The sequence below is a fragment of the Kryptolebias marmoratus genome, linkage group LG2 (assembly GCF_001649575.2).
Source record: "Kryptolebias marmoratus isolate JLee-2015 linkage group LG2, ASM164957v2, whole genome shotgun sequence".
In the NCBI taxonomy this organism is placed as follows: Eukaryota; Metazoa; Chordata; class Actinopteri; order Cyprinodontiformes; family Rivulidae; genus Kryptolebias; species Kryptolebias marmoratus.
Window position 1 is genome coordinate 16,196,644 of NC_051431.1, and position 12,911 is coordinate 16,209,554.

The window sequence follows — 12,911 nt, forward strand, 5'->3', positions numbered from 1 at the left end:
TAAATCCCTGCCACTTCTAAGGTACAAACACACGTTTGCAAACGTTCTCTAATCATTGATCAGTTTAACAAGTTAATGATGGCAGAAAACAAACAGACACAGTGCATGCAAACTGTGGCATAGTAATTACATTCTTCAATTATTCAAATGTTTGTAATGAGAACAACTCTTTTTGCCTAAAAGGAGAATATTGGCACACTAATAATTACAACTGGTACTGAAGGAAAAAAAATCACTGATGCCATAGATTGATTAACCCTGAGTTAGAAAAAAAAAGCTCTTTCTGAATTATGTCTGTATTATTGATTTGTACACTATCTAAAGGCAATGTTAATTCTTATTTCTGTTTCACTGCGCTGGTTACCACGGTAGCATAAAGGTTCTTTTTCATGACCTCTGACCTACTTTCATCTTTCAGTAACTGAATCTTGATTGTTTCGGGACATGTGTGTACACTCGTGGACATCTATCAGTTATTCAGATTGTTTACATGCTTTCTTAAGGCTTGTGAAGAGAAACATGATCCACTGTTAAAATGAGATATGTTTATTTAATTATGAAACCTGTTGAAATATGAGAAATTATTATTTGTGTGCAAATATTAAAAGTTTTTTATTGAACGTTTTCACTTTTGTCCAGTAGGAGAACTGTATTTAGTTATGGTTGAAAGAATCTTTGGACAGAGTGAGATAAAACCTTTCTGCTCACCCCAAGGTCTTCCAGCCCCCCAGCAGTTTGAATGTTCTCATTTTTATCAAACTCTGTTGGACGACAAACTGAGGAGAAAGCCTTGGCGCGTGACTGGAAGTCAGTTTGTTTTGCTGTCAGTTTGTTATGTACGTAGTTCGTTTTTGTGTTCGTCGTGTGAAGACAAGTCTTTCTTCCCCTCGTTTTGTCATTTTTGTTTTGTAACCTGAGAAAAACATTTTTGCTCAGTGTTTGAAGTCTAGCAGACAAAAGATGAAGAAAGAGAAAACCGTAAATAGAAACTTAAGCTAAGAAATAACTTTTCATACTGTTAAGAAAGAATAGCTCAAGTTTGTGCGTCGCCTAACTTCTGCCTCCTGCTGCATCAGCTGCCTGCTTGCCGAACATCTGCAAGCATCACCGCTCTTCAGGTGACCTTGGACAGAACGCTGACCTCTGACCCTCAACGGGCTCTGGGCTTTAACCTGCCTCCTTGTCATGGCCCTGTTGAGGCCTGAGCAGCCTCCAAGTTCCTCAAAGACAAAGTGACTACAGGCCCTCCACAGCTTCTGATCCAGTGAGGCACCTATAACTCTGTGTGATGAGAACGATAAAAGAAGAAGCCATTTTGGGTCTGTCTGTTTTAATTCAACTGATGCAATTTGAGAAATAACATCTATTTCCAATCTGATGTTTCATCAAAACTAACCTCACAACTTGTGAGAATTAATACCATCCTCTGACCAGATTCCAAAGTGAACTATTTACCAAAATCATTTAAAGTATTCCAAATTCTTGCACGGATAAGAAACCGAAAACATTAATCCTAAAATCCAAACATTCTGTTCAAAGAAATTAATAATCACTATTTCAGCTTACTTAATAGTCATTCCTCACAAATATTCCCTAAACTCTTAGTGTTAGTCTTGTTTTTGTTGTGTCCTTTTTAATTGTTTGTTGCTTTTCTTTACCCGACTTAATTTTATTTTTGTGATAAAACCTTAAAGGAAAAAAATTCAGTTTCCTCATTATTTGTAGTAAATATAATGATAAAGAGTTCCCTGTGATTTACGAATTCAGCTTCGGCTGTTGAGATCTGACGATAATAAGGGCGAATGGATTAAATAATCTAATGATTGAGTTCCTATAAGGTATAATGATTCTGTTGTTTGGTCAGTCTGACCTGGTGCCCCTGCTTTAATGAGAGCTTAATATGTGGTAAGTTGAAGAAAGGTTATCACCCTTCCTTGTCCTCATCCATCTGCTTCACCACTCCCCACTGAGTGGTACCTAAGGTAGTTTCTAAGCATCTGAATTGTGTTTTAGAGCACAAATGAAAAGAGCAGTGATTAGGCTGATACTTCAGATCTGTACATACCATACTTTTACAATATTACAACCTTAAATGCTCTTTTTTTAAATACATATAATCCCCTCCACAGCTCATTTTGTTCTTCTCTTGTCAGAAGTAGGCCACTCAGTAATGGCTGGTTAAAGACTGTGGTCTGAAAGTTGTACATTAAATAGGTTTTTGAAAAGTCTCCGCAGTTCATTCATACTCAATGCAGCAGAAACATCAATGTGTTAACTTGGTAAAGAGGAGAATCTAATTAGATTTTCTTTAAAATATTAGTTGAGAAAATGTCTCCCAGAGTACATAAAACCACTAATAATTTTAAAGGGATTTTACTGACACCTCTTTATCCCAAATTTTATTTTTGTCATTACATCCGTTGATTTGCACTTAAAACTGTTTTAAATTAAATATTTCCTTACTGTTGTGCTCGTACTGCTAAAAAAAGGCCTTCTGACAATGATTGCTATTCTTGCGCTTCAGATTGGCAATGCAGCAATAAATTAATACACAAACACGAATCACTGTCTAAAAATGAGGGGCTTAAGTTAATACTGTAAAAACAAGAAAACTACCTCAATATATAAAACAAAGTAAAAAGTCAAAACAAAATCAACCGATCTGCACTGGCTCAATCAAATGATTTCAATTGAAATCATTTCATTTCAATTTGTCACCGTGTGTCTGCTCTGTTCTGCTGGACAGCACCGGTTGTAAAACACTGCCAACTGCGGTCACCAAAGTTATCAGATGTTTGATAAAAATTTGGTAGAGAATTCATGTGGTGTGAAACAAAAACCTAGAGCCATCACCAAAGTTTGTACAAGGACCAGAATTTTATTAATCAGAGTCAGTTTTTGATTAGCCATCTTTTTTCAAAATTACGACGGCTCTGTTTTATTTATTTCAGTTTCTAATGCATTTAAGAGATGACATCCTATTGAATTTTTATAAAGTGTGAGTATGATGATGCTGCTTGTGAGTCACTGCACACATATTATAAATGTATAGAAATACTTAAAAACACGTACTAATATTGAGATTCAAGTTAGACTATATTATTGTTTAAAAGAAAGCACATAAAATGATGTGTTGTTAAAAAACTGATTGTTTTATTTTCACTAGAAAAAAAACAATCTTAAAAACTTGAGTAAGCCAAGATTGACAAGAAAATTAAGCATACCCAAAACTGGATTTGAACCCAGACCTCCCACGTTTTAACACTTCTCTCATCCTACTGAGCTCAACTGAAAAAGTACCCCGGTGAGCTAAGCTGCAGGTTTTCTTGTTTCTGTGTGTTGGTGTTTGAGTCAGGCCTGATTATGTACTGTGAGTGTGCAAACTGACCACTGAGTTGGACTGCAAGTTGATTTATCAGTAATAATTTTCAGGCCAAATGGAATGAGCTCTGGTCCAAGGGCCGCCGGCTGCCAATCTCTGATCTAAACTAGACTGTCCTAGGAATTTACAAAAGGATAATCAAAGACAAAAGCTTTTCTAACCTTTTTAATAATCACCAAGCAGTATTTGTTTGATACACCGATATGTAGAGAAATCAACAATAGCATTATGACGGCACACCTAATATTAAGTAAGCTCCATTTTGCTGCTGAAACTGCTTCTACCAGTCCAGAAAAAAAGAGAACATTTCTGTTGCCAGGTTTCAGGAAATTACCAATAGATCTTTTAGACCCTGTGGGTTAGGGGTCTGTGTGTGAATGGTACCTGGGAGGCTGAAGGTTGGGTGAACACCTCAGATATGTTGCATTCTTTGAGCCACTCTGAAGCAGTTTTTACTGAATCCAATGATGTGCTGTAGGGGAGCATTGTTGACTTGTGGACTGTTTAAAATGTTGAGGTAGATATTAAGCATGTTTTCCCAGCAGAGGATTGCCATGTATGCAGATGAGCACTAAGTGGTCATAATGTTAGGACTGATTTGTGTAGCTCTAAAAAGTATTCTATAAATATTTTGTAGCAGTTGCCCTCTTTGGGTACTTTCGTTTTAACCCTCCTTTTGACTTGCCTGTTGCTCATTTGTTTTCTTTGTATAAATTCTGCCTGGTTTTCTTTGTGCACTATATGGTTTCCTTTTTTCTGCCACCTTTTAGTCTGTCGTCTGTTCTTTAGGTTCATTTAATTTCCCTGCTTCAGCAGTGCTTTTGGTCTTTCTGTTCCTCCTCGTCAGTCATTAAAGTTTATGTTTTCTCCTCATCTGCAGCCTCCTACCTGCTGTTCTGCAGCTGGCTCCTCCACCTTCACCACGCTCCCTGACAAAATTACCATTTAGACCTCCAGCCATCACGATAATTAGATAATTGACTTGAACAATTACTGTATTGTTCTGGGGTTGATTTCTTAATATATCCAAATTCAAATTAAGTATAAAACATACCCAGTATCAACAGGCTGTAACATACATACAATAAATTATTATTTAAATGCGAGTTTGCAAGATTAAATCGGAGACAAATCAGTAAAAGGGTAGAAGTGGAAATATGGGGGGAAATGATGAAGCAATAATGACAGATGAAAACTGGAGAAAGCTGGTTGAAAAATGATGGAGGTAAAATTAATACCTGCTAAAAATATAAAAAAAGAGAAAGAATGCTGTGAAAAAGGGGTTTAGCCTAAGCTCTTAAGGGACTGTGAATACAGAAAAAGTGAAAGTTAACTGTCTCCTCCTCTCTAGCTCATCTTATTCCCTTTGTCCTCAACTCACCCTGGGGAAATACACAAATACGTATTCTGTTTCCAAGATGCCGACATTTCAGCTCTGTATACTCTATGAGCACCTGCCCCTCTGGCCTAGACTTCACAGCAAAATGTAAAAAAACCTTTTCAATCTACCTTTAGAACAATGCACAATAGTGTACCAAACTGTAACCGAAGAGGACAGACCCGACTGTTCACCTTGTGAGAAAATACAAAGATCTGATAACAATGTGCTAACTGTTAGAGGACACACTGTTGAATCTCTTTGTGCTTTGTATTTTCTAAAGAATAAACGTGAAATTAATCTGAGCAGGATGAAATTTAAAAACATCCCACAGATGTCTAAATTAAACCCATTTTAATATTTTCTTTTTACTGTACTGTTCTTTTTTTGCACTTTGTTGTTTATCTACATAAAATAAAGACATGGAAACAGTTTGTTGTAGTGTCATAAAATGTAAAATTTAAATGCACTGTATTTATATTGTTCTTTTTTCTCTCTTACTCACTTCTTGATTTAGAAGGGCAGTGGCCAGTTTTTGGACCTCCGGGGTCAACAGTTGGGTCCCTCGGATGACTTTGCTTAGTGCAGCCAGAGATTGGTGGATACTCTGTGGAAGCATGTACATTAAATAAAAAGCTGTGTACTGTAGCTGCACAGTCATTTAACACCTTGTCATTTTATACAGTTTTTTTTAACATTGATTTGGTTCATAACAAATGCTTGTTGACAACAGGCTGTAGAAAATGATAAACAAACAGCTTTAAAAAAGTAAAGGTGCCCTGAATTAAAGAAAATACTAAGCACATTTTTTATGGATGCAAAAGGGGTTATATTTTAGAAACAAACAAAAAATAATAAGATACATAATCGAACTTCTTACAATTCAAACCAGTGTTCTGTGGTTTTAGGAAGCAAAGCTCACTAACGTGATTTATAACAGTTTGTTATGTTAATATTTCAATTCTTGCTCTTCCGCTCTATTTGATCACATCTGTGAGTGGAAACACAACTGGTGAGCTTCGTGTAAAAAAATGAAACAACGTTTCATCCCAGATACAAACCTGGACCAAGCGGATGGCATTGAACTGCTCCAGAAGAATAAACGACAAAACCGGTGAACTCTGACCCTCTGTAGGTGGATCCACCTTCTGATGGATTAAAGTAGAACCCTGACAGAAGACAGATGCATTTGCACATTAAATAAGAATATAATGGAAGGTGTGCACGCTGTTTTAGATGTGTTTGAGTAAATAAAACATGTTGTTTCCACATGGTGACTGACATAGTAAGTGGAAGAAACAAACAAATATGTGGATGATAGGGATTGATAGAATAGTGAGACAATGAAGTAAAAAGCTCTTTCAAAAACTAAAATAGTGATATAATAACAGCAAAGAAAAAGCATTGATTGTCAGATGAAGATTTCTTAAAATAAACACTTCATACAATTCATGAGTGGTTAAGTTTTCCTTTATAAAAAAAAAACAAACAAACTTTGGCAACAGAAATAATAAATATGTAAGTCTCATGTCCTCTGATGGTCAGACACTGCAGGTTAGCCAATGACAAAGGAACAGTTAACTGACAGCAACCAGCAGTACACTGGGCTCTATGGGAAGTTTGTTGTGACACGGCAGCAGTGATTAACATACAGTAGTCAATCATTCTTGTTCTTGTTTCTTGTTCCAAAACAAGTCTGGCTGAGATGAAGAGGGAGAAACATAAAGAGACTGATAGGCCAAACGAGGTGCAGAGGAGAATGTGAGTAGGTGTGCTCTACGCTATGAAAGTGAATTAAAAAAGAAAAAGCAAAGGAAGAGGACAGGGATATGGTAGCTAAATTATTTATTGTTAAGGTATATCTTCTTTTGATTTTAAAAAAAGGTACCGGTCTCCAAGCAACTGCACACAGCAACGCTACCTGACTGCACAAACCAGGAGCTTTTACACCGTGTGACCGCTAATTTACAATTCTCTCTTGGCTGCTTGGCATGAGCACAATGCAGCAGTATTAGTAACATAAAATAGGTTCACATCGATTGACATTTTCTCTTCCCAAAGAAGGAACTTAAAGCCATCCTGAGTTGGGGAAAGGATTACAGAAAGTAAAGATTGTTAACTAAAATAAACAACTGACCTGGTTGAGTTTCTTCCACAAGTTGAGGATCGGTGAGAGGCCATTCGACCACAGCTCCCTGTCAAATTTAGAACCTGCCGCTACTGAACGGCTGAGAATACGCAGCTGGGAAATTACCTGCAACGAAATATAAACACCAACAAATGAACCAAACAAACAAAGATGAATTTTCTTCATTTATTATTTATGCGTTGCCTGCTTCGCAAAGTTACTTTGAATCAATTAGATGAAAGTGAAACAAACTCTCCAACATAAAATACCACATACAGAATACCTGTAGTCAGTACTTTCAGCAGGAACTGTCAGTTCTGTATCAGGTCCTGTAATATTGCAAGTGAAAGCAGCAAACTCCAAACACACATGCTCTGCTGCTTACACACCTTATCGAGCAATTAGCTTCAGGCTCAGAGTTCCAAACACTGTTTTTATCTCATTGTGTGTGTGTGTGTGTTTGTGCAGCTGTATTTGTGTACGTATAAATCTCCCCCAATGACAAAGACAAAGCGTCTGATAAATCGGTTTTCATTTGGTCTCGGGGACCTCTACTATATCATCACAGCTGAGCTGAGGAGGGCAGGTGAGTGCATGTGTGTGCATAAGCATGTGCTTTTTGTTTTTTTACAAGCATGTGTATTTGGGAGTATGGAGGAGCGAGAGGCAGAAAACACTGAGGTAAAGGAAAATTAAAGAACTGGAAACTAGAGTTAAAACAAATTTGTTTCCAAAACAGTTACAAAATTCTGTAAAATGCAAGTTTAAAAACACTTAAAAACAATCAAAAGGATATTAGGCATAAGCAAGAATAGCACATTTAAAAAGAGGCTGCAAGGGAAAATGTCAAATATCTTGACTCAAACTGTTTAGCTGTTTGAAAAACTAAATCAAGCGATAATAATTATTTGTGAATTTTAACAGGATTGGTGTTAACTTTATCATACTTCCTGTGCTAAGTTTTAATTTATTTTTTCTTTTCAAATATAATTTTCTATAATTACTTATGTAGACTCAGTCTTCATTAGTTTCTGATTTGTTTTCCTGTAATTTTTAATTTACTGTTACTCCCTTTCATTAACCTTTATGTTCTCATTTTATTTACGGTTTGTCTTTTAGTACTCCTTTCAAAATCATATTTACTTTTTAATTCATTTATTTATTTATCTAAAATTTGGGCTTGTCTGTGTGTTTTGTTTTAATTGGCTGTGAATAACTTTGTTTTAAATTACTTTAATTTTTTATTTTAAAGTGTCCGTAATTGAGTGTTTGATAGATAAATCTTTTGTTCCTTTAAATTTAGAGTATTTAACCTGTTTATTTCCTAAAGGTTCAGAGAGGTTTTTACTTCACTTTTTGTTTTAAGGTACAATTCTTTCATTCCAACATTTGATACATTTTAGTATCATTATCAGTTTCATACAAAGTTTAATTGATATGACAGCTAATAAATTGTGTTTTGACACAAATTTTATGTTGCATACTGACCTTTGAAGGACTTTAGCTGGTATTAGTTGGTAATTTTTCTAGACAGCAGTTACTACTGTAACCAACAAAGAAAAAAAGTGGATCCTGGACTGTTGTTTGGGGTTTTAATTAGAAAATGTTGAGAAAAAACTTGAGAAATTACACACTCCAACAAATCCACAAAGAAGAACTATGTGTAGGAAAAAACAGATATCACTACAACCACATACAACCTGTTTCTTTGTACACAAGTTTTTGAATTAATTTAGTTGAACACCGCAGTTATTCACCTCGTGTGCCACCATACTCAAGATAATCAGTCATCATTTGCATACAGAAAATATAAACGAGTTATGTACACGTCCAAAACATACTTCATCCATGAAAAGGGGAATACTTAATTATTCACTTAGGACCACTCTGACCTTTCGCAGGTCATTTATACTAGAATTAGATGTCAGTTTAAATGGCATCCACTACAACTGTCTGTGTGTGTGTCTGAGATGGTAAGTGCCCAACCTGCAGACAATGACATCAGACTTTTTTTTTTGAGGTGGGGGAGAAAGAGAGCATTTAATAGGGAAAAAGAAAGAGATAAAGAGGTAGCGTGAAAGTGGCAGTGACAGATGACAGCAGGAGGAGAGACAGTAACATATGTGCAAGATAGCTGCAGAAAGAGACCCCCCCAAAGAACATAAATACACACACGTGAGCACCCTTGTGGGAGTTGCATGAATTAAAGTGGGTTGGTGGTCCTAGTGATCAGCAGACCACAGTGACAGCATGAATGAGCTTCACTCTAAAAGCACCCTCATACAAACTGTGCACAGTTTTTGTGGCAGTGCTTGAAAAACAACTAATCAGTTTTTTTACTGAGCTCTGAATATGATCTGATAGTGTACAAGGTAGCCATGACAAAACCAGATGGTCAGTCGTGGGATATACTGTACAACTAACCACTAACTTAAACCTGGTTATGATGTACAATCAAACAAAGGTAACAGCACAGAGCTCATTCAAAAAGACAGTACAACATGTCAATACTGTAAGAATTGCTCTGACCCCATCACAAAAAAGACACAGAAAGGGTCAAATGCAGAGGCCTTACCATGACCAACGGAACATGTCTCCTGACCTTCTGAGTGTACCACACAAAATGAGCCAAACTATTGCTCACCATTTGCAGCTTTATGTGTTGTAAAAGTGTGAAGTGGAAACTACATTATTTTGATGTGGTTCTCCAGCTACATAGTAGCTCAGAAGAAACACTTCAGGGATTCATAAAGACTGTCCAGGAAATTGTCAGCTGTCCCTTACCCTCTCTTAAAGAACTGCATTGCCTCGGGGAAGCCAAAGACATTTTAAGTGGCTCCTCACACCTAGGTCACAATCTGTTCCAACTGCTGCCATCGGGCAGGAGATACAGGAGTATTAAAGCAAGGACCAACGGACTGAAAAACAGATATAAATCCGTAGATATCAAGGCAATAAATGCCCCTTGCAATCTTTAAGGTAATAGATTTTGCAACAGTGTGCAGATTGACTTCAGTTTTTGTTGAATTACTTTATCTCTCCTTTTTTGTTGTTTTCTTTTGTTTGTTTGTTTTGTTTAAACAACTAGGATGACACTGAATTTCAATGTACTTGCTACAAAGACAATAATGAGATATTCTGTTCTAGATAGTCTATTAGGTTCTGTTATTTACACATGCAGTGTGGACAAAGTAAAGCGAACACCCTTCCTACCACACCAACATATACAAACTTGTGTTGAAAATCATTTTCTCAATCTTTGTTTTGTTTATCATCCCATTCTGTTTGGTTAGAGCTTTTCCTGCACTCACTGATACAGAAGTGACATTTTAAAAAACATTTCACTTATTCTCTCTTTCACATACATAGTACACTGTATCAGCTTTTATAATCTCTTCATGTCAAACACAGTTTTGCAGCTGCTTTAGATTCCAAGCAGTTTTAGCATCGTAATGGTGGTGAAAAGGGCAGTAAAATGAAGTCATAGTATCAGCAGTCAAATTATTCCTCTAAACAAAGATGGACTTTCTGGGTAGCTAATTCTGGATAAAATGAAAGCTCTTGGCAGAGGTGGCAGTGCCTCAGACTATTAATAGATGGTATTCAAAGTGCAGTAAAAAAAACATAAGCCATAACTAATAAAAACAAGGATTGTTTCATGAAAAAGGGAACTTCATTATATATCCAAACGCTGTAACAAAAACAAAGGACTAATCAGTCAAAGTTAGGTCAAAACAAGTGAGTCTTAAAGTGGTCTCAGACAATTCCAAACAGCAACAAGTTAAACTTTTTTATTATCATCTGAGAGTGTGTGGCTCTGCTCGGACTGCCTGGCGTATGTTGAAGTGCTCATGTGCCAAAACAAGAACAACGCATCTGTGGTTCCCTCTGTTGTCTGTGTTCATGTCAGCAACACAATATAATTGGACCCTTAGCTGTATCACAGTGGAGAACTGGACATTTAAAAAAAAAAAAAAAAGAAAATACTCATAAATACATGTATGGGATTAACAACAATCATGGAAGAGTGGGACAAGGAGAGAGAATAATACTGCAGTGTACAAGAGCTTCTGTATAACAGGGTGGCAGGAAGATTCAAGTCTGTCTACTTGTCTCTTCTAGTGTTAGAAATTACACTGACCAGACCCTGATCAAGGAAAGGAAGGACTAGGCTCCTCAGAGACATGTTACACCTTCCAGTTTGCTGTTTTTATGAAGAATAGCACACGCTGCAACAGTGTGTTTTCTCCGAACACACCTTAAGGATTTTGCAAAAACGACTCGAGGATCAGTGACCAAATGGGAGCTGACTCTACAGTCACCTGATCTCAGCTCCACTGAATATTCAGGAAAGCTTTTGAAAAATGAAACTGTACAGCAAAAGTGGAACATTGCCAAATAATGCTAAGATATCATGATATATTAGGGTTTGAAAGAAAAAACAAAAGAAAACAAAAGTATTGTAATTTGTGATTTACTTTTGTGATTTCTGTTTTTTATGCTTTTGGAAATTAATGTGAGTATATGTGTACGTGTATTCAGGAATGGTGTTAAATTGCTGGGCTGTGTGTAGGTATATAAGAAGGTGGCTGTGTGTGTATGTGTGTTGTGGAGGGGGATGTGAGTGTACCTGGGAGCTGATGATTCTCTGGGAAGACCTTTCTATGTTGGCAGGCAGACCAAAGAATGCGGGCCTGTCATCCTCTGGAAGATTCTCTATGACACTGCGGTAGTCCTGGGAGGAAGGACAGACAATCACAGGTCACACACATACCATAGTCATCAAACTTCTATTAGAGAACGAGAGAGAGACACAGCAAGAGCAAGAGAGAGAGAGAGAGAGGGAGAGAGAGGGAGAGACAGTGAGGAAGAGAGAAAGAGAGAGACAAAGAGACACAGAGAGAGAGAGAGAGAGAGAGACAAAAAGCTGCAGTTTTATATCCCACTAAGACATTTTTGGGACTCCAAGTAAGCGACTTAGACTTAACTGAATTTCAGTTAAATCTTGTGATACACTTGTTGCACCATTGTGTGATAATGAAAGATAGATACCTTATGAAATATTTACTAAGTTTAACTGAGCATGCTGTTTGTACAGTTTCAACACATTTGGGAATGTAGATTAGCATTTCCCTAGAATGTAGCTAAAACAAGAAAAAGTTGAAAGAAAAGCTGTAAAGGATTAATTTGGTATTCTACAGTATCTTTGCTTTTTGTTTGCCACAGCATCATCAGGAAGCAATCAAAAGTCTCACCTTACAAGTAATGGATACAGAAACCTTACCCTAATCACGTGGATTAATGTCTTCAGTCCCTCATAAAGCATTTTGCCTGCAACTTTAATTTTTGGTTGCCATCTGTGTGTATAGATGAATGTCATTCCAAAAACATACCAGTATGGAGCAGGAGTTTGGGAGGCTGATCTGAGAGGGAAAAATGCGTGCGCCTCCTTTGCTCTTCCTCTGTCCAGCCGAGGAGGATGAGAGGAGTCGTGCGGAAAAGAACTGCTCGAGATAGGAGCGCAAAATCCGAAGGTCTGAGGGGTTATCAATTCGTCCTCCATAAATGGCATTCTCCAACAGGCCGTGGACAAACTCCCACTGGAAAACTTTACCACCTTGGACATAAAAAAAGAAAGAAACATAAAGTTAATACATGCAAAAAGGCAGCAATACACATGTACAAGAGTGCAATTAGGGAAAAAAAGACTGTCAAGAGTTGTTTTGTTCAGAACACATCTTTTGGATGAATGAAGTGAACACTTTACTGGCTGGAACAGTGCACATCCTGTGATTTATTCATTCACTGTAGTGCACAGCACATGTTGGATTTAAAATATAAAAAAAGCCTAAAAACTGTCAGAATCAGGCACAGAAAGGCCAAGAATAGTGCTGCAATGTAGTTGAGTTAAAAAAACAAAGCAAGCACAAGTCTTGCTGCTGAAATAATTCCTGCATTTCAAGGCATTACCTCACTGGCATGAAAACTACAAATGAGACGCACTCATGTATTGAAATGCAGGT

At 37.0% G+C, this 12,911-nt stretch overlaps 1 protein-coding gene across 4 annotated transcripts in view; it reads right to left on the reverse strand.

Annotated features, from left to right (window-relative positions):
- Nucleotides 1-12,911, reverse strand: part of LOC108244649 (cytoplasmic dynein 2 heavy chain 1) — a 102,151-nt gene that overhangs the window by 9,177 nt on the left and 80,063 nt on the right. For all 4 annotated transcript variants that reach the window (XM_017431036.3, XM_017431032.3, XM_017431034.3 and 1 more), the window contains 5 exons: nucleotides 12,282-12,505; nucleotides 11,519-11,623; nucleotides 6,898-7,014; nucleotides 5,822-5,929; nucleotides 5,266-5,367 (listed from right to left, as the gene is read on the reverse strand). In XM_017431036.3, the coding sequence (XP_017286525.1) occupies nucleotides 5,266-5,367; nucleotides 5,822-5,929; nucleotides 6,898-7,014; nucleotides 11,519-11,623; nucleotides 12,282-12,505 (656 nt within the window). The remainder of the gene's footprint in view (nucleotides 1-5,265; nucleotides 5,368-5,821; nucleotides 5,930-6,897; nucleotides 7,015-11,518; nucleotides 11,624-12,281; nucleotides 12,506-12,911) is intronic.